Source organism: Artibeus jamaicensis, unplaced genomic scaffold (assembly GCF_021234435.1).
Source record: "Artibeus jamaicensis isolate MK-2021 breed Jamaican fruit bat unplaced genomic scaffold, CSHL_Jam_final scaffold_847, whole genome shotgun sequence".
In the NCBI taxonomy this organism is placed as follows: Eukaryota; Metazoa; Chordata; class Mammalia; order Chiroptera; family Phyllostomidae; genus Artibeus; species Artibeus jamaicensis.
Window position 1 is genome coordinate 15,876,865 of NW_026522057.1, and position 20,392 is coordinate 15,897,256.

A 20,392-nucleotide genomic window follows, 5' to 3' on the forward strand; every position below is an offset into this window, starting at 1 on the left:
ATCTGGTGGAGAGGCTGTCCTTGACCCCTGAGCTGGGTCCCGGCCATGAGCACGTCGGCCCCCGGGGCTCCTGTGTAGCGTCTCGTGCACCTCGCAGTGGTGCTCCCTCCCTGTGGATTCCTTTCCCGTCCCTTTCTCCCTCCTCGACTTGTCTGCTCCCTGAGGGCAGAGCCTACGGCTGTCTTGCTCACAGTGCCTCTGGCGTCCACCCAGTGTCTGACCCCTGTAGGCACCCACTGGGTGTCTGCTGGGTGACAGAACAGATGGACACAGAACCAGGCGGTCAGCAAGTCACAGGGCCTGGGCTCACCTCCACCTTAATTGGCTGCGCGACCTCCCGTCAGTTGCTGCCTCCCTCTGGGCCTCTTCCAAGCCTTGGCCTAAGTATAAATACCCTACTCTTTTAAAGGGACCGGCCTCCCGTTCCTGAATATATTGGGCACCACTTAAGGAAGGTAAAAGACGTTGGAGTCATTTACTAAATTGTACCTTGGTTGATCGTTATGATGCTAACATCACAGGGATTTTCCCAGTAGTCACTGGGATGCAACAAGCCTAATCATATTTCATATTCAATAAGTTCTTTTATTGTAGGTTTACAGATCTTCCCATTACAATAATGAAAACAGCACTAGTGATTCGTAACACTCAGGCCCAAATCAAAGGGGACCCCCCTCAAATTATAAGGTAAGTGACACGTGGTTGAACATACAGTGAATGATGGGCAAGAGGCATTTAAAATATAGAAAATAAGGTCAAGGCTTTTGTGTATGTACAAACAGAGGGAGGTTTAGTTTATCAGGGTGATTGTTTTTGAGAGCATGATTTTCAAAACTATCTGTAATTTGTGATACAACACAGCTATAGAGAAAAGGCAAAACCAAGCAAAATCAAAAACAGCCTCAAAACGAAACAGGTGAACCAAATACAAGGGGTCGATGTGCAGACCTCCAGTGCTCTGGCCCTGGAACGGCGGCCGGGCGGGTTTCACAGAAATTCTCCGTAGACGGAAGGTCTGGGCCTGGCGTGACGTCGCCGTGTCCCGCGTCCTGGCTCCTCACAGAGGAGAAGCAGCTGCTTGTCCAGCACAGCTGCCCGGAATGGGGCCTGTGTTCCCAATCCCTCTGAGAACAGTCCCCAGACCTGGAAAGGCAAGGTGTCCCTGCGGGGGCCACAGGGGCAGCAGGGAGAGGGGTCAAAGCGGGTCCCCGACCCCAGCGGCACTGTCCGAGTGGTTCACGGGCAGTGGGTGGGCCTCCGTGTTGAACACCCAGTCTTCCAGGGAGAGCGTGTCATCTTCAGAGAACAGAAGATAGAGATACCTGTGCCCCCGGGCGGGGGGAAGCAAGGCGCAGCCTGTCAGTGCTCTGCGGAGCAAGGGGCCCCCGGGAGGAGTCTCAGGGGCCTCAGCTACAGGCCAGTGGCCGTGGGTGCAGGGGAGTCCGAGCCCCCAAATCTCCCTGGAAGGCTAGACCCAGGGAAGATGCTGTGGACGCCGAGAACAGCACCAAGTTTGGGGGCAGACAGGCCTGGCTTAATCCTGCTCTGCCCCAGCCCTCACCCCCACAGCTTCTCACAGGCACGGTCCCCACCGGGGACCCCACCTCGTGGCCTAGATTCTGCTTTCTCTGCAGGGCCACCTGAGCCCTGCACCGTTCACACTCCTGGGCTGCTCCCTCTCGTGCCCCAGGGGCTCTGGAAAGTAGACACCGGGGCACTGAAACGGACAGGAAGTGGTGACTCCAGGGCCTCTGCTCCCCGAGCCCCGTGGGCTTTTACTAGAAGAGATGGACCATTCTAGTTCATCCTAGAGGGGATCGCTCTGGGGACAGGGAGGAAGCAAGGGAAAGCCAGGAGCGACACCGTCACCGTAATTCTCATTTTACAGATGGAGGCGCAGCTTCAGAGACCTGAAGAGACAGGTTACAGAACCGGACTTCCCACAGCTACCCCCTCGGCGGGTGGAGCCCACCCCAATCTCACTCCCCGAGGTGAGGAACCAGCCTGGTCCCAGGCTCGCCCCTGGGGGTGTCTCACCCTGGACCCCAAGCACCCCACCCGTCTTGGGCCCCCTTCCTGTGACGGCAGACCCTGACTCTGGTGAAGGGACAAACTGCTGACCCCTTCCCCCCAACCAAGAAAAGCCGAGTCGCCCACGGAAAGAACGCTGACCAACCCGACTCACTTTAGCGTCTCCGCTAGAAAGAAGGTCTGCTGCTTGTTGTCGTGGCTCGGAACGCCGCTGTACACGTCCTGGATCCCGGAGAAGCCGGCTTCCGTCCGACAGTGTCTCTCCAAGGCCTGGACAAAAGGAAGGCAGCCTTGGGGAGGGGTGGGGGCCCCCCAAGACTCATGCCTGCACAGTGGGCCAGAGCTCACCAACAGGCAGGCCCCTGACCCCTCGACTGGGGACCCCTGGCATCTGTGAAAGCAGAAGGCCAAAGTCTTCTCGAGGTTCAGTGCCAGGCTGGAGGGGCCTGCTGCCGAGAGCTGGGTCCCAGTGGGCTGTGCCCCAGGCTCTCCACCTGGCGTGAGCTTAGAGGAATCTCCTCCTTTCCTCTCAGGGAATAGACCGGTGACAGACTTGCCCAGGAGGGGACAGAGGAAGGTGCTGGTGATGTTCGTGGGCTGGGATTGGGACTGTTGTACCCAGGATTCCCTGTGGAGACGTGGCCCTGGGCCAGAGTGGGTGAGCCATGGATGTCTGCGTTTTGTACAGAAATGCATTTTTAACCCACTGAAGGTTTGAAAAGATGGGCCCAGGAGGACAAAACACTTGGCCTTCAGTGGCCGAGAATCAGGCTTTGGGGAAGCAGGAGACTCTGGCCAGTGAACAGTAACAGTGAACCTGAGCGGGCCCAGGTGCCCGGCCTGAGCGTGATGCTCTGGGCATGGCTCTGCCCAGGACAGCACACGCCTCTGAGAGCAGGGCACTGGGAGGGTGGGGGGAAGGACAGGGAGGCTCAGCATACATCGAGGAACTTTCTGGAGTTCCCACACCTGCTTTTGGCACCTACCCCAAAGTGGGCATGAGATTTCCCAGCAGGTGGGGTGAGGGGTGTGCAGGGCAGAGCCCAGAGAGGAGTGGAGGTTGCATGGGGCTGGGCTGGCTCTGGGGAGAGGCAGGAAGTAAGCTGCTGGCCTGGCAGCTGTTCCTGTGTGAGAGGAGAAACCTAAAGCTCTGGCCCGGGCTTAAGGGTCAGAAGCGGCGACCACATATGCTCTGGGCCCCCTTTGGCTGCTGCCCTACCTTTGCCCCTCTATGTTCGCTGGCACCAGCACCAGGTCCCCAAGACGACCCGTCTGAGAACCCTCTTCTCAAGTTCCTGGCTTGATTCTGCCCAGCTGGGGCCTCCTGGCTCTGCAACCACAACCTTGACCCTTTGCACTCTGAACTTCAGCCAGGTGTGCACCTGGCTTGACCCTCTTCTCAGTGCCTGAGCTTTGACTGTGACTTCTCAGGGGCCTCTGCCTCCCCACCCCCCTCCCCCGGCCTGGCCGCTCACCATCACCACTTCCCAGCCCCACTCCCTGTAGATGGGGTCGTGGGTCTGCCGCCACAAGTACATGTAGCTCTCCACCACCTCGGGCCTCAGGATGTAGTAGCTCTCGCTCAGCTGCGTGGCCACCGCCTCTCTGCCGGAGTTAAACCAGAAGGCCTCGGGCCCCAGTTTGGTATCTGTAGAATGAACAAACACAGGGCCTGGGTCAGACCACCCACCTGCTTTTCAGGGTCCAGGTGCCCCAGGCAGATCTGGGGTGATGGGCAGTGGTGTTGCTGTGGGGTGGGCATTGCCTGGTGGGGCTCAGCCTGCCAGATATCCGGCTTCCCTCTTGGCCCGGACTAGCCAAAGTGACTCTTGAGGCCTCAAAAATGTTGCAGTTTTAGAATCTGGGACTCCAGATGAACTTCCCTAACTGTGTATTTTGAGACATGAGCTCTGCAAGGTCCAAGACAGGGCCCAAGGGTCAAACACATTTGCGTTTGAACACAGTGGGTCAAACGAAGCGAACTTCTGCAGGACTTATTAGACCCTTTCCTGTGCTGCTATGCAATGAGGCTTCTCCTCCGGCCTTAGGAAAGGCTTTCAGCTCCTCCCAGAAGCAGCCCTCCAGAGCTGCCCACTTGGGAGACCGCAGACCGAAGATGAGGGAAGACCTGCCCAAGATGCTACTCAGGCGGCGGGAGCTGGCTCGTGGAGAAGGCTGGTGAGGCCTGGGTTTTGCTGCTGCTGCTGCTTTGTTTGTTTTTGGACAATTGACTGCCACTCCTATTTTTCGGATGACCAGGATTATATAACCACTGCCGCAGCCACCATTTATGATTTCAAAGGCTGTACTGGGAATTTTATGTACGTCATTTCAATCCTTAAGGAAATGCATCTTTTTGGTTTTTGTTTGGTAAGGAGATGTTATTACTCCTCTATCGCGTGTGGAAACTGCGGATCGCAGGGGCTAAGTGATTTGCCCAGGGGAACACACAGGCGTCATGGCTGAGCTGGGACGCGGCTCCCCTTTGCCAGGCGGCGCCTTCCCTTCTGCGGGCGCCGCCTGCACACCCATCCAGGTGGACTGAGGCCCTGTTCTGGTCCTAGTGCGAGCCCTTCCTCCTCCTGTTGGGGTTCAGTCCCTGAGAGGCCCTGGGTTGCTTTTCCTCAAGACACGGGCTTTGCAGGGTGTCCTCCTCTTCTGTGGAGGGTTTCCTGGAAGAGGAATTAGCCAGACCGGGGCCCCTCCCAGACTTTCCAATGGGGCCGCCAGTCCTGCCAAGCTGCTACCAGGGCGAGGGCAAACGCGACTGCCGTGGCCGCCCGTGGCCGAGCCGGGCTGGCTGGAACCATACACCCTATTAAACGGGCTTTTACGGTCTGGGCTGATTGTTCCAAATAGCAAGCTTTTTATTATTCCTGAGATTTCCTATTTGTTTATGGCGCCAGCAGAGAGAGCTCTTTGAAGGGAATTGAAGACCGGTTTGAGGGACTCATTGTGAATTGCTGGCTTTCTGAACAGCTCCAGAGGATGGGATTCGACTGCAGTGGTCAGCTCGGTGGACCAGTAACAAACGCCCCATGCTGCTGGCTGAAGGCACCTGCAACGCGCTCTCTGTGGGACCCGGGTCCTGACCCTGGAGACCCGTGTTATTCTCGGTGAATTGACGGGGCTATGGAGGCCGCCTCGCTGGCGAGCGGCAGAGCAGCACTCGAACCAGGATTTTTTACTGCGAATCTTGGGCCCTTTCCTCCAACCAAGATGGGGATTAAACTCGAGTAGTGGGCACCCCCTGGGGCTGGGGGCAGGTCTGAGGCCGCCGTTCAGGGCCAGCACCTGTGGCGGAGCTGAGCATCAGAAGACCTGGGCCCTGGCCCCAGCCTAGCTGCTCAGAGCCGTGAGACCGCGGCTCTGGACTGACTGGGTTCCCCATGTATAATAGCAAGTGAGGAGTTGGGTTCCTGTCCTCTAACGTGACTTCTGACCCTTACATCCGACAATTCTGTGTGAGTGCCGAGCAGATGGTCAAGAAGCTCTCAGACTTCCTGGTTGTCTTGGACCAAAGAGGAAAAATGGGGGGGAGGGTTCTGGGGAGGAAAAGCAGAGGTGTGTGGGGGTAGGGCTCAGAGAGAAAACATCTGCTAGCCCCAGGAAGCCGACGTTTCTGCCGCAGGGGCCGGAGGACCCTCTCCACCGTCTGTGCCCCACTCAGGGGCCTTGGCCGCGTCATTAGAGCCTCAGCCTCCTCAGCCTCCTCATCCGGGCGGTAGGGGTTGGTGGCGATGTGCGTGGCGTGCTGGACAGACGCCCGGCTCACACAAAGGCCCGGCAGTCAGCCTCACTCCCCCTTCAGTTCGGGGCACAGTCTCACCACACGGAGAGCACAGCCTTCGTTCGGATTCTGCCTGGCTGCAGAAAGTGGGGCTGCCCCAAGAGCGTGCGTTCCCTTCACTCGCTGCCACTCTGCTGCACTTCCCGGTTCCCCCTGGGGTCTGGCCTCAGTCTTTCCTGCTGTCCCCGTCACCCCTCGCCCCCCCCACCACCACAGGGTTACCTGAGCGGTCATATGACTCATGGCACGTCTTAGTGATCTGGGCTGCGAGCTCTCGGTAGCGGGCCCTCTTTTCCTCCTCAGCATCCTCAGCGCCGAGGGCGATCATGCCCCCGGAGAAGCAGGCCAGGTGCCCCATCTTGTGGTCCAGAATCCCCCCACGCCACTCAGCAAAGTAGGTCAGCCCCCCGGGGGACACGTTCAGCAGGTGAGTCTCTATTGCCTGGGAGCAAGGTGGGGGTTGGGCAGGGAGAGGGGTGTGGGAGATAGAGAAGGGAGGGGGGAGGACAGAAAATGAGTATTTTGGACACAGCAGCAAACACAGCTCTGCTGAGCCCTCCATTCAGGGCAAAGGAGGCCCACTGACCTTGGCCCTGACTGCACTGGTGAGAGTTTCCGTCTATCACCCAGCCAAGTCCTGGTGCCTGCTGGGGCTTAAGGGAACTCCCCAGGGTGAATCTCTTACACACTTTAAAATCTTCTACGTATGAAAAATTTCAAAAAATCTTTAAAAATCATCACCTTCTATTATATACTTGGTTATCATAACCTGAAGTGGGAATGATAACCTGAAGCCCCACTGGCCCATGGATGCCCCTAAAATGGTACATGCTGCTTCTGTGTATGTGCATTTTCATGGGACGAGATTCTCAAAGGGCCCCTGGGAAACGAAGAGCTGCTCTCTGCAGGCCCCTGTCACTTCACACCACCGCAAGCCAGGTACATGGGCTGCAGTGCTCTCTACAAGGAGGTCGAGTGGCTGGAGCCCGGTCACCTAGCCATACCAGGATTCGGACAAGGACCCGCAGACGCCCAAGTGCCACTTCCTACACCACCCGCTGGCTGCTCGTTTCGGTGACGATGTGCTTTGAGAGCCCTCCCCGGTTCCGTGGGAGGTGTCGCTGTTAGTGAAGGCTGCCAGGAAGCTGGAGGGACAGGTGTCAGGCAGTCATGCCTCCCACTCCCTGCTAGTTGTCCAGTTAGTTGCCCTGGAAATGGAGGTGTTGGTGGCAGCTGCCCACACAGCTGCAGGGGGGCTCGATGGGCGCCCCTGTGGGTCCGGGTCCAGCGCAGGGTCTGCGGGCCTGGGCCTCGGCCTGCATTCTTGCCCCTCCACTCTGTTCTCCAGGGGCCTCTGCACTCTGTAAATAACGAACCTGACTGTCTTGTGCCTGCTTAGCACCTTTCCGTGGTTCCCCAGTGCCTCCAGATGGACGTCCAGCGGGGCCTCCGAGACCCCCGATCCGGAGCCTGAGCTTTAACCTGACGCCATGGACGTGGCTCTTAGGCGCAGACTGCTCGGGCTGGAAGCCCGCCTCCAGCAGCTTCAAGCTGTGTGACTTAGGGCGGGTTCCGAGTTCTCCGTTTCTCAGCCTCCTCGATTATAAAATGGGGAGAAGAGCACAAACTGCTTCACAGCGTCGGGAAGGAGAGATGAGACGAGTCTGTGGAGATCGGCCTGCTTCTCAGCACAGAGAGTTCTCAACAGGTGTTGGCCCTCTGGGCCTCCCTCCTCTGCCCCTGTCCCTGCCACATGCACGGGGCTCTTCACGCGTGCACCCCTGCCTGCACGGAACTTCCGTGAGTGCCTCCTCCGAGCCTGCCCTGAGCTGGGGGCAGGGCACACAGCCCCTGGAGAGAGGCCCGGACCCCGCCTTAACCAGCACGGTTTCCCAACAACATCAAATACACACGAGTGTCACAACTGCGATCAGCATTTTGAATGAAACAAACTGAGGGGACAGGACAGGGAAAAGCTTGGGGAGGGGGTCCTACTTTGCAGTCAAGTCAGAGAAGGTCTCTGCCATGGTGACGGTGACTTTCATAAACTCACGAAGGTGCCTGCCTCGGGGCTTTGCCCACGCCCTGCGCCCACTCTGGTACCTCCTGCTCAGCCCCCGGCCTCCTCCAGGATGCTGCCTTGGAGAGGACAGCCGATCTACACCACTGCTGCCTTGTGGTTCTACTCCCTGTGATCTCTCTAGTAGTGCTCTCCCCACGCTGCTCGCGCCTTCGTGGTGCTTCTGTGGGACGCGGCTCTCTCACAGCGCTCTGCGTGCTGTGCCCGGCAGAAGCTTCTACCAGGCATCTCCAGCCAGGGCCCTGCCCAGGAAGGTGCTCAAACAAACATGCTCCTTGACTGTTTTTTCCTTTTCCTTCTGTAAGGCCTATGCTGGCGGGCTGGCTGCAGGGCCCTCCCTGAACAGCAGAGGGGGAAGTGCTACTGATGGCCCCACCAGGGCACCTGCTCACATAGGAGAGGCTGCTGGGCTGGGTCTCCTCTGGGCTGGGCCCTGTGCCTGGGCAGAGCTGGGTCTGGGTGGCTGCTCTGCACCACTGAGCATGCAGGTGCAGCCCGAGTCCAGGGTGCAGAAACCAGGTGCGGTTACCCGTTGTCAACACGTGGGACGAACACAGACACAGGTGTCTGGGGGAATCCCCGGAAGCCTCCCACTGTAGCTGAAAATCTTCGTCTTCGGGACCCTCCTATAGGTTATTTGTATTATGCTTGAGGTTAACTTCAAGCTAAATAATTTTGGTAAAGAGGAAATGATGGAACAGTCTCTCTTTGAAGAGACAACTGAGATAGCAGATGTAAAGATAAAAAAGTAATAAAAATGCCCTTACAAACCAAGGCTTCTAAAACTCTGAGCAAAACACAAGACAGCAAAGGCTGGCTTTGGGCTGGAAAAAGGCTTAAATCACGGTGAGAGACTCAGCAAAGAGCTGAGAGGCAGAGGCCCGTGTCTGAACCCAGCTCTGCAATTTGAGAGTTAGGTGACTTGGGGCAACTGATTTCATTGTTCTGAAGACTCCCTTTCTTCATCTGTAAAATGAGACCAATTTCCAGGCTAGTCATGAGGCTGTTCAGAGACTCTGACTTCCTTTGTCCCCTGGACGGGCCCTACCCCATCCACACCATCCCGAGAGGGACTTGGGGCAAGCCAGGCCCCTCTGCAACCTGGCAGCCGGCGAGGAGAGGCAGGAGCCGTCCACCGTGCTTGCGCCCCGGCTCTGCCACTTGTGTGTGGTCTCGGGCCTTTCTGAGCCTCAGTTTCATCATCTGTAAGATGAGGGCTAAATGAGATAAGGCACTAAGGGTACCTGCCTGGAGGAGGCCAGAGGGACAGAAGTTTCCTGTCCTTCTGTCCTTTCTCCCTGGACCCCCAGGGGTTGCCCATTCGGCCTGTGTGAAGCCCCCATGTCCACCCACAGATGTTGGCGTAACCTGAAACTGGAGCTTTCCAGGCTGCTGCTTGGGCCCCACCCCAGGGGTTCCGAGGTAAGCTTGTTGGGGTGCAGGCTGGCCATCGGGATTTTTAACATGTGACTTTTAACAGGCCAAGAAGGTTGAGAGCCGCCAGAATATTCTTCAAAGCCCCGAACTTGCCACAGTCTCAGCCCTTACAGAGGGTCAGAGACACTGCAGGCCCTTCACTGGGGAGATCAAACAGGAGCAAGGCCAGTTGTCTCCTGTTCAGTCAAGTGTTTCCATGAAGCTCCCAGTTTGTTTAAATAATTCATAGTCATTTCTCCCCTTTGGAAGCCTCAGCTACAATGTGCCCTCAGGGGCAGGGAACTAGGCTGCTCATTAACTTGATGTTTATTTTGCAAGGGCCATCAGTCAGAAAGGGCAAGGGCCTCTCCAGGCAGCACACCTGGCCACCGGCTGAACACTAATCCGACAGGGGACCCTGGCTGCCGGCTAAGCTTGGCTGCAGAAGCTTGGAGTAGACGGGCTGAGCCAGACTGGGCTGGGACTGGAGTCCCAGGCGCTGCTTCATGACTGAGATCTTGGTGCCAGGGAGCTGGGCAGGAAAAACTCATTACTGAGCACAGAGTTTAGAGTCCATAGCCCTAGAGGCCTGTTGCAATGAGCTTCCTGTAAGCGCTACCAATGCTGGCTGGGTTGTTGTGATTAGAGGGTAGTGAGAGACCATTGATCCACCCAACCAACTGCCCACACCGTCCGCCCACCCACACCCACCTACCCATCCAGCTGCCCACCCATTCAGCCTTCGCTTCATCTGTCCAGAGCCAGGAGATCCTGCTCTTGCTTCACTTTGTCCGTTCTGTGCTGTGTGGCTTTGAGCAAGTGTTTCCCCCTCTCTGGGCCTCATTTCCCATCCACACACAGAGAAGAAACAGAGCTGAATGCTCCCCTGGCAGAGGCCCCTCCCAGCTTGGGTGTACCAGTGGTCACCTCTGGCTCGTCAGAAAGATGGCTGAGGGTCTTGCTTTGGCAGCCTCCCATGGGGGCTCCCAGCCCACCACCTGGCTGCATTCTGGGTTCCGACACATCAACGGAGGCATAGACAGCATAGTTTCTGAATCAAACTGCCTGCTGCTCCCCGTGAGACCTCAGACAAATGACTTCGCCTCCTTACGCTTGGGTTTTATATCTGTGAAACAAAGACTAACATGGCCCTAATTTTATTAGTTGTTCGAGAAGAGTTATGAGACTGGGTGTGCTAAGTGACTGACGACAGGGAGCTGTCTCGTCATTCTTCTGGCCCACTCCCTTCGGGGAAGGGGCCAGCAAGGCCGCGGCACTCGGGGCCAGTGAGAGCACAGGTGGCAGGTGGCTGAGCCACTGCCCGTGCAGAAGCAGGGCCTGTCTTACCTTCAAGGCTTCGTAGTACATATCTCTGGCCTCCATATCTGTCTTGGCCGACATCAACCAGGACTTGATCAAATACTCATAGAAACTGTCCCCGAGTCCTCCAACTGAGACATGGTCTGTGAGGGGAAAGAACAGAACGTCGTCTCCATCTGCTGAGGCCGTGGGCAGGACTGACGGAGCGCGCCTCCAGCCCACTTGGCCGTGGTGGCCCCGGTGTGTGTGTGGGCAGGGCGCACGAGTTTCATCAGCAGCCACCAGGTCCGTAACAGGCTGAGAGAAGGGCTAGCCTGCGACTCAGTGGAGCCAGGGCCACCCTCAGTGCAGGGGCCCTGCTCAGAGGTGGCGGGCCCATCCAGGTGCTATAAATCATGCTGCTTTAGCAGGCTGAGGATGGCAGGGCCTGTAGTTATTAATTGTAAATGAGTTGCATTTCTTTAAAAAGATAGCTTGGTGGCAGGGAGTTCAGAGACTTTCATCGCCTGGTGACAAACATGGTAATTAATGCTGGGCAGGGTCACAAAAGGCCACCACAAGGAAGAAGGAGAGGCTTGATTTAGTCGGTTAGAGAGCTAAGTCATTCTGGGAAAACTGAGCTCAAATTTAGCAAATCGGGACACATGGAGTTCAGGGGAGCAGGGTGAGGACAGATAGGGTTTGGGTTTGAGGACTCCCCTCTGCCTGGTGGCATCGGCCCAGTGTCCCCACAGAGCAGGACCTCCAGGCTGTGGCTGACTAAGGACGCATCCCCACCCAGGGCTGTCCCAGGAGACAGACGGGCTGACCAGGGAGCACTTGGCCATAGAAGCAAGACATGGAAAACACTCACATGCTTTGAAAATTAACAGCAGGGAAACATGAAGGCATTTAACATACAACAAAGAGCGGGGGTCAGTTCCCTGTTATGACTCACTCGAGCAGAGACACTCGAGCAGAGAGATGGAGGAAGGGGAACGGGGGGGGGGTTTCAGGTAGAGTGGGAAGAATATTTTCATCTCCTTTGCAAAAAGAGGGTAGAAAGAGAGGGTAAATGGGTGGGGGGGTGGGGGAAGAGGAAAGAAATAGAGAATGTACCAACAGCTACCATTTACTCGGTCCACTGTTGGCTGGGAGCTTTGCTGGATTATCTATAACAATCGTCCCAAGGACTCTGCAAGGTGGGCACGATGAACCCCATTTCCCAGGTGGGAGAAATGAGAGCGAGCCTAAATAGCGTACACAGGGCCGCCGTGCAGGCAGAGCTCTCAGCGTTGGCAGCTTTACGCAGTCCACCAGAGAGCGAAACTGAAGACGCGTAGAGAAAGGACAAGTATGAAGGGAGAAGGACCAGAAGTCGAGGGTAAAGACGGATGGGGACTGGGAAAGGGGGCTGAGAAGAGGCCCCCACAGTAAACCAGCCCTTCTGGCCTTTTCCATAAAAAAGTTCTGGCCAGCAAGCACTCAGGAAAGGAACAAGCACTTGTAAAAATTGGAACAGGCCAGATAAAGCCTGAGTGTGGGGGAGGATGGGAGGAGGTCAGTGTGGGTGGACTTTGCCAGGGAAGAGGGAAGAGAGAGCCAGCACGGCTCACCCCTTGGCACCCCCTATCCCTAGGTGGAGAGCGTAGCTTGGGCAAGAACAAAGGGAGGGGGGGTGCCAGGCCTGGCGGGTCGGTGGCGTGTCCCTGCTGCAGCAGGAGGCCAGTGCAGAGCAGGCGTAGGTGGAGGTACGCCCGTCTGACTGAGTCGGCCTCCGCCTAGAGCCCACCAACAGCTCAGCCCAAGGGGGGCCCCGGCTCACAGGTACGCAGCTGGGGGCACTGTCATCTCCAAGCTCATCTCCTGGCCCTGCCACCCCACACTCCTAGCCTGTGACTACCCCTCCAACCTTCCCCACCCTGCATGACTAAGGCTTCCTCCCTGCTACTTGGGGCTCAGGTTTCCTCTCCTCTGAAAGGCTTTCTCAGAGAGCTGCTCACGATCCCTCCCCAGAGGGACCACGAGGAGTGAGTGAGGTAAGGCGCACACCACACCTGACCGAGCACTTCACGAAGGAAGGGCTCAGGGTGACCACCCTCCCTCTGCTGGGTGCATGCTGACGCTGCGTATGAATCTGTTTGTGGGTCTGCCTCCCCCACTCGGCTGTGGGCTCTCAGTGGATAGAGACAGTGTAGGATTCACATTTTACGTCCAGTACCTTCATGGCACATGGCAGACGCCTTGAATGAGTGAAAGGAAGGTAGGTTTGAGTCATGCTGGAAAGGGCCTTGAATGCCAAGCCAAACAGTTTGGATTTCACCCTATGATTTTGGAGAGGGTGTGTGATATGGTCGAGGGTTTCACCTGGCAGGTGTGTGCAGGAGAAGGGAGCCAGGTCACCAAGGGTTCCACAGGTGACTGAGACATGACACCCTCTTGGGGGTGTGTGCATAGTCCCTCAGGGGACCTTGTCTGAGTGGTTAATTCTCATTTGGAGGTCTAGCTACCGTGTCTGTCTGTAGTGTCGACCCCAGCATGGTGTGATTCACTGGGAGAGGTGCAGGAGGGGTAATCAGAAGACGGACCTGCTGTCCACTTGGGGCAAGCGTTTCCCTTGTGGGCCCTCCATCTTCTGATGTAAAATGACTTTGAAAGGGGAGCCCAAGTTGGTGTCCATGAACCTTAGAGCAGGGGTGGGTTCTTCTGACTCCTGTAAGTTGGGAATCAGCCGGCAGGAAAGTAACAGGCACTGGGGGAGCTGCCAGGCTGGGGCAGATGGACAGCTCACGTTCCCTTTTGGAAGAACCTAGACCTGCCACTTCCTTCCCACTGGGGAGAGAGTGGGACTCGGGCAGTGAACAAGGAGGACAAGTCACTCCAGGGGCCAAGCTGAAGGGCGGGCAGCCCTCTGAGCTCTCATCCATGCTTGGTGCCAGCAGGAGCCTGGTGACCTGCCCCTGGCTGTGAGGTCCTAGCGGCAGGAGGTCTTGGTCTCCCTTGTTGCCCTGAAGCTCAGCTTCAAGCAGGAGTGGGCAGCGGACAAGAGCAGCCCCACTTCCCCCTTTGCCTCTCTAAGTTGCGATTTCTGTGGTTGTAAATGGGCTGAACAGAGGATTCAAGGAAAGAATGTGAATACACTTTGCTTATGCAAGTCGGGAATGTTATCTTCTGGAAAAATACATAATCACACGCATAAAAAGCCCAATAAAAACCACAGTAAACCTGAGATACCCCCAGGCGCCAAAGCTAGGGAAGGACAGCAGGTGCCCAGAGGAGCAAGGTTTTGTAACCCTCCTCTGCTCTTTGGCAGGCTATGGATTCATATTTTATTAATATGAAACAATATTTCACATGTGACTGACTTTGCCCAGCCCTGTGACCCCTGGTGCAGGCTGAAAAGAAAATTGTGCTTCTTGGCGGGGGCTCCCCTGTAATTTGCCAAGGTGGCTAGCTGTTCAGGCCGGGAAGCCACACCCCTCTCCTTCTTATGGGTTTTGCTGCATTGAGCGGCAGGGTGGTTTATCTCTCTGCCCAGTCAGGCCTTGCAATTAAAAGCGGTAACAGTTATTGAACTGTCTCTTCCTGTGGCCATAATCTGTAATTCAAACCTTCATTTTCTCCCCGCACTTTTGGGTTTGGCAGCATGTTTGGTTAAAAATGCTCAGCATTTCTATAAGTGGTTTTTGCAGGAGGCCTCTTGGGAGTGAGGTTGTCACCAGGGAGAAGTCCTGGGTCACATTTTCTGGTCCCCCTGGACCTGCAGGTCATGGAGGCTTGGCCTGGAAAGACAAGGCCTCTGCCATCTCCACCGCACCCCTGCCAGGCCCTGCCAGCTCACTTTTACTGATGGGCGCCCTTTCCTTTTGGGGTAGCCCATCTCTGGCAGATGCATGGGAGTCTGCTTCCTACAACTTTTGGCAGTTACTCCACACCATCCGCAGTATGCAAAGAACACATCTCGAGTTCTCCCCTTTGCAGAGAGGAAACCAAGGCTTGAAGAGATAAAATGACACCCCCACCCCCAGCCATGAGTAATTAGACACATGTCTACTTTGCCCCTGAGCCCTTGCTGATGCCATAACGGCTGGGGCTATGGGTGGGGCAGGGAGAGGGGTCCTTGTGTGGGCAGAGGCACTGATGCGGGGGCTCTGGGTGCCCCTGGAGCAGGACCCACGGAACTTGCTGCCACAAGTTTGTGCTATGACCACATGACCAGGGCCTGGTCAGGAGGGCAAGGTGGAGCAGGGCTTCCCAATGGGGGTGAAGTGCCAGAGGCCTGGGAGGCTTTTCGACAGTTTCCCGCCTGGGCATCCCCCAAACCCCATTCTGTTTCCGTGGGTGAAGGTGGGGGCTGTGAATGAGGCTCCACAGGTGACTAGGTGACCAACGACTGTCTGGGTGAGAAGTGAGCCTCTGAACAGAGAATAGCAGGGAACCCTGGGGCCAGTTTTTGCAGGTATGAGATACAGCAGGGAATTCACAGTTTTTATATTGCTGTATTATACAGGTCCTGCTTAATTTTTTTTTTTAATCTAAAATTGGAGGTGGGGAACCAGATCAAAGAGGCTAGGAGAGGACACATGGCCTCTCTCTCGGAGTCCTTTCCGGAGTAGACAGTTGTACCTGGGACACTCCTGGGGGCGGGCGACGATGAAGTGGGCCTCAGTGGGCACCACAGAGATAGAAAGCTGTAGCCTGATGGAGGCCGGGGACAGCTATCCCCAGGGGGGGTGTACAGGGCAGGGCCTTACTAGACCATCACATCTGTCACCATGGCAATGACCACCATAATGGGAACTGCCCAAGGTCCCCAGCAGGGCGGGGGGATCCAGGAACACAGAGCGAGGGACACACTGGTATGTGCCTGGCATGGGGCCGCCTGGGGAAGCTGGGCAGGAGCCAGCGGAAGGAGGGGCAGTGGTGTTTCTGTACTCACGCTGCATCCAGTTCCCACTCACTGGACTGATGAAGTTGGGGTAGAGGCCGAATGGCTTATCGATCTTCCTGAGGACCTTCCGGATGTGCCTGACCTGCCAAGAGAGGGGCACAGGTGCACCTTCACTTTTCCAAAGAAGCCGCCGACTCCCAGCCCGCTGAGGACTGAGGCAGCTGGTTCAGAGCCAGAGGAGGCTATTCCACGAGGCAGAGAGAACTGCGTAACCAACAGCAGGCTCCAACTTGGAGCAGCTGGCTGGCCTTGACCTTGTGCCCATGTACAGGTGCCGCAGGACAGGGCCACAGCAGGGCCTGACCCACAATCTCTGCACTGACTGCACTGCCTGGGGTCTGCCAGGCCCCCTACCCCCACTCCCACCTCACTCCTTCCTCACTGTGTGCTGCTTTTTGGTGGGAGGGTCTTTTTAGGAGGGGGGATTTGTATAAGGATAGTAGCTGTTTTGTAAGCATGAGGTAAAGCTGCCTTTTTAATAGGTTAGGAATGGTCAAATATTGGCCATTCCATGTGGTTCACCCTGGTAATACATTATTTTTCCTGACACTGTAGGACCCATTCCAGAGGAGAGGCCTGGGCCCCTCAACAGCCCTGTGCCCTCAGAGGCACTTCGGGGTTTTAATAACAACAGCAGCTGTCACCCCTCCTCAGTTCCTCTGAGCCAGGCCTGTCATGTGCATTATTTCCCACCATCAGAACGACCTACATGGTGGTATCACCTCAGGTTAACAGACAAGGCACCCGAATCTTGGAGAGGTGCAGCGACTCGCCCATGGTTACCCAGTAAGTACGTAAGTGGCAGGGCCAGGGTGAGTCAGGTTTTGTCTGACCACACAGAGTAGGCCCTGGGACCAATGTGGACCAAGGTGGGGACCAGATAGCAACGTGTAGCAGAGGCTGCCCCATCTGAGCAAGAGGAAGCTAGATTTGCAACCTTTGGGAACACCAAGAGCGAGGGGGCTTTGGGCTGTAAAAGTGGGAAGGCTTTATCGCTCCAGGTCTGCACTTCGGCAATGTATGAGATCCTCCCAGTGCGGACCCTGCCAGGAGAGAAAGGCCCTCGGGGACGTACTGTATCATGCTCGCAGATTTATCTACAAGCTAAGGAGCAAGGAGAGCAAGCAGCCTTTCAGCCACCAGACCTTTCTTTCCAGGGGACAGTATTTGCTTTGCCACATCAGATTTCATATCCATTCAAGATAACACAGTCCATTATGGGGACAGGAATATGCTTGTACCTGCCTTATTTTCGACTGCCCTGGTGGTGAGCAGTGAAACCAGCTAAATTAGCTACCCACAGGGTGTGGGCGATTCTAGAATTTGGGCCAATTTGTTGACTGCCAATAATTGCCTCTGTAGGAGGCATGACTGGGGGATGAAAATAGCTGGGGAATGTAAATGTCGAGAGAGGCAGAGAAACAGAGAGGCAGTGGACTCGCAAGAAAAAGCATGAAGCTACTGTACTAATCTGCTTTTGGAAGAGCATGGGCTTCAGAGACAGGTTCTGCTCCAAGCAGAATAAAGCCATTTGAACCCTGGCTTTAGAGTTAGATGGATGGTCCAGGAAAAGTGACTTAACCTCTGAGTCTCAGTTTCCTCCTCTGTAAGATGGGGATGAAAGGAAGCCCCATCTCCTAGGGTTGCTGGGGTGGGGGGCAGTCAGCGACACTCTAAGGTGCCCAGCAGGTAGTCAGGCAGCGGTGGCTACTATCTCCAGACCAGCCAGGGACTGGGCGAGCTCCTCGTCCCTCTCTTCTGAGTCAGCCACAGTCTTCCGGGAGGACTTGGCTCAAGAGCACTGAAATTAGGGATGCTGGGGGAGGGGGCGTGGAAGTGGGATTAAATTTACGGCACGAGCTTTCCAGGGGAGGCGTACGGGAGGCAGAATCCCCCCCACCCAAGGTCTGACATCATGATGGGCTGTCTAAGGCTGAGAGTGAGTCCCCAGGCAGAGGAAATGATCAAGGACTTGAAACACTCCTCTTGAGTGTTTCCTCAAGAGCATGTGGGTAGAATTCCATACTGAGTAAGCTGTCATCTTCAACCTCAAGTCAAAAAGCACGTGAGTGCTGATAAAAATGCATATTCCTAGGTCTGGGCAAAGCCCAGAGGTCTGTTTCCTCACAGGCATGTTGGGTGATGCTCTGAGGCTGGCTGGCTGACAGGCACTGGGAGCCTCTGGGTAAAGCGTGGACCCAGGAGCTCCCAGCCCTCAGGCATCCTCAGAGGTTAAATATTAGGGGACAAAAGGGTTTGGGAGTGGGGCCCTCCAAAGGGCTCTTCTTGGAGGTCAGGGCTTCATCTCCCAGGGGCAGGACTAAGGAAGGGACAACTGCTGGTGGAGCCCGAGCTCCATCCAGGGTGGTGTGTGTGCCCTTCCCTTCTTCGGGGTCAGGGTTAGACCCACGGAGACACTTCCGGACAGTGGGACCACCAGGGCTGTGACATGGAGAATCGGCTCCTTCCGGAGGGCCTCACAGAGGAACAGGCAGCTGGCAGAATGGACCACAGCCTGGATGCTGTCTCTCAGCATCCCTTGGGGCCTCAGCCAGCCTGCTAACAGCAAGAGGGGACAGACGTGTGCCTCTGCCGTGGAGTCAAATCGCTTTGCCAGCCTGCCGACAGCATGAGCTAGACAGCACCAGGAAGGAAAAGCCAGGCAGATCTCCCCTGAAAAAGTTCAATGTCTCGGGAAAGGGGACTTTTACACCGGGTGGCCCGTTCCTGCCAATGCAAATTGGTGCTTAGATTTCAGCTGGTGAACCTTCTGCAGACTCACGCATGTGTGGTTCCCAGAGAGCTGACGCATACCGGTGAGAACCTTCTTCCAGGCATACCGGTGAGAACCTTCTTCCAGGCAGCTCTCTTCCCTGCCCTCTGTGGGACCCTGACTACTCCCCGTGCTGGACTCCCTGCCCCTCGGGACTGGGTGCACCGGGTCTTCCACAAGTACCTGTCAGTGGAGCTTCTGGGTTCCCCACACACCCTCCTGCTGATCTGTGAGCCACTTTCCTGTGGCCTGTGCAGGGCCAAGTCCCATCCTTCTTCTCCCTGTGGGGAGCAGCCCCGTTTGGGGAGGGAGCAGGGAGAAGACTTGCCTTTTCAGCGAAGACCTGGTTGCCAGAGAGCTCAGTGAGGTGTAAGAACTCCAAGTGCAGGGATCCAAACTCCGCCAGGATGCTGCTGCTCCCAGCCATGGTCCAGCCCCAGCTCCTGTTGGAGCCACTGAGGAGACAGAAGCAGCCACCGTCACCAGCTGGCTCCTCCACTTAGTGGGGGAGCATCCGCTCTCTGCCAGGCACTGTCCTAGGAGCTCTCACCACATGATCTCAGTCGATCCTCCCTGGGGGTCTGTACTAGGAATAGCCCCATTTTGCTGATGAGGACACTGAGGTTAATGAGATGAAGTGACTTGCTGAAGGTCATGTGAACCCAGGCCTTTCTTTGTTTATTTTTTTAAGAGAGAGAGGGGAATGGAGGGAGAAAGGGAGGGCAAAAAACATCGATGTGAGATAGAAACGCTGATTGGTTGTGTCTCGTACACAGCCAACAGGGGACTGAACCTGCAAGCTAGTCACATACCCTGACTGGGAATCAAACTGGTGACCTTTCACTTTCCGGGGTGATGCCCAAGCAGCTGAGCCACACCTGCCAGGGCAAACCGAGGCCTTTCTGACTTGCAATATTCTTTGTCCCTGTAAAACTTGTGGGCTCGAGAAGGACAATAACAGAGCTGTCTTGGTGGCCAAGACATGGCGCAGGTGCTTTGTTAAGTGTACAGGTGACGTGGACAATGCTGTCAGGGACTCTAAAGACCCCTCAGACACCGTCTCCACCCTGTGGCTGCAGGCCAGCCGACTGCTCAGTCTACGGGGCTGCGTGCGGGGGGAGGGTCTGAACTGGGGCAGAGGAAAAGCAGGGGCCCCACTGGCGCCTTCTCTCTCCCCTCGCTGCCCAAGCTGCCCACAGACACATGGGAGCCCCTCTTGGTGTTTCGTGGAACCCACACCTGACAGGCAGGCAGCTCTGACTACACACTGGGAGCTGCCGGCCTTGGGGAAGCCCAGGTTCGGAATAAGAGAACCAGAGGCTTTCGGAGCAAAGATTTCTGCACCAGCCAACCACGCACTGCTACAGAACACCTTGGATAAAGTCAGTTAGGCATTTTTAGCACGTGGCCACCTCACCGGACAAGGCTATCAAATAACCAAGGCTTTCACGGAGGATGGGTGGGAATGTGAGAACACAGCCCCTTCCCAAGCTCCAGCTCCCCCTCCCACCCTGTGGGAGTATAATGAAGGCCACCCGTAAGTGCGCTGTGGGACCCTGGGAGCCCAGCCACCGTCTCCATCAGGGAATAGCCAACAAGAAACTGTTCCCGGATGTGGGCCCAGGAGAGTAAGTAGCCGGTGGTCTGATCTCACACAGCTTGTGTGTGCGACACACCCGCCCTGCACGCGGGTGTGCACTGTTTTCTGTTTGCCGTTCGACCCTGTGATCCTGTGCCGGGAAAGCCCGTGTGGCGCAGACTTCGCCGGCAGGCCGCCCTCTCTGCACACAGAAGTCCAGCAAACTCCTGTCTTTCAGTCGGCCCTCTGGGTTATTTCTTTGGAATGTGCTGGTACTCTTAGGATAACAGAGGGAGAGTGCAGAGGAAGGGCCTCAGGTACCGTCCCTGCCGCCCCCACCCTGCTTTCACAGAGAGGAAAACACGGCCAAGAAGAGTAACGTCACCGCCTCATAGCAGCTGGGGACCCAACGGTGGTGTGATGTCCTAGCCACGTGTGTGCCATGCTTTTAATTACATCAGAATAAGCCAGGA

At 56.3% G+C, this 20,392-nt stretch overlaps 1 protein-coding gene across 2 annotated transcripts in view; it reads right to left on the reverse strand.

Moving 5' to 3' along the window:
* Positions 1 to 564: 564 nt before the first annotated feature.
* The window catches only part of MAN1C1 (mannosidase alpha class 1C member 1), a 132,861-nt gene continuing 113,033 nt past the window's right edge, over positions 565 to 20,392 (reverse strand). Inside the window, exons 6-12 of one of the 2 annotated variants that reach the window (XM_037135924.2) lie at positions 18,669 to 18,795; positions 15,556 to 15,649; positions 10,665 to 10,780; positions 6,044 to 6,263; positions 3,507 to 3,679; positions 2,186 to 2,301; positions 565 to 1,322 (exon numbers count right to left, since the gene is read on the reverse strand). In XM_037135924.2, the coding sequence (XP_036991819.2) occupies positions 1,196 to 1,322; positions 2,186 to 2,301; positions 3,507 to 3,679; positions 6,044 to 6,263; positions 10,665 to 10,780; positions 15,556 to 15,649; positions 18,669 to 18,795 (973 nt within the window). In that variant the 3' untranslated portion in view covers positions 565 to 1,195. Of the gene's footprint in view, positions 1,323 to 1,346; positions 1,911 to 2,185; positions 2,302 to 3,506; positions 3,680 to 6,043; positions 6,264 to 10,664; positions 10,781 to 15,555; positions 15,650 to 18,668; positions 18,796 to 20,392 lie in introns of those variants that run through there. The other variant, XM_037135925.2, reaches the window with a different exon arrangement.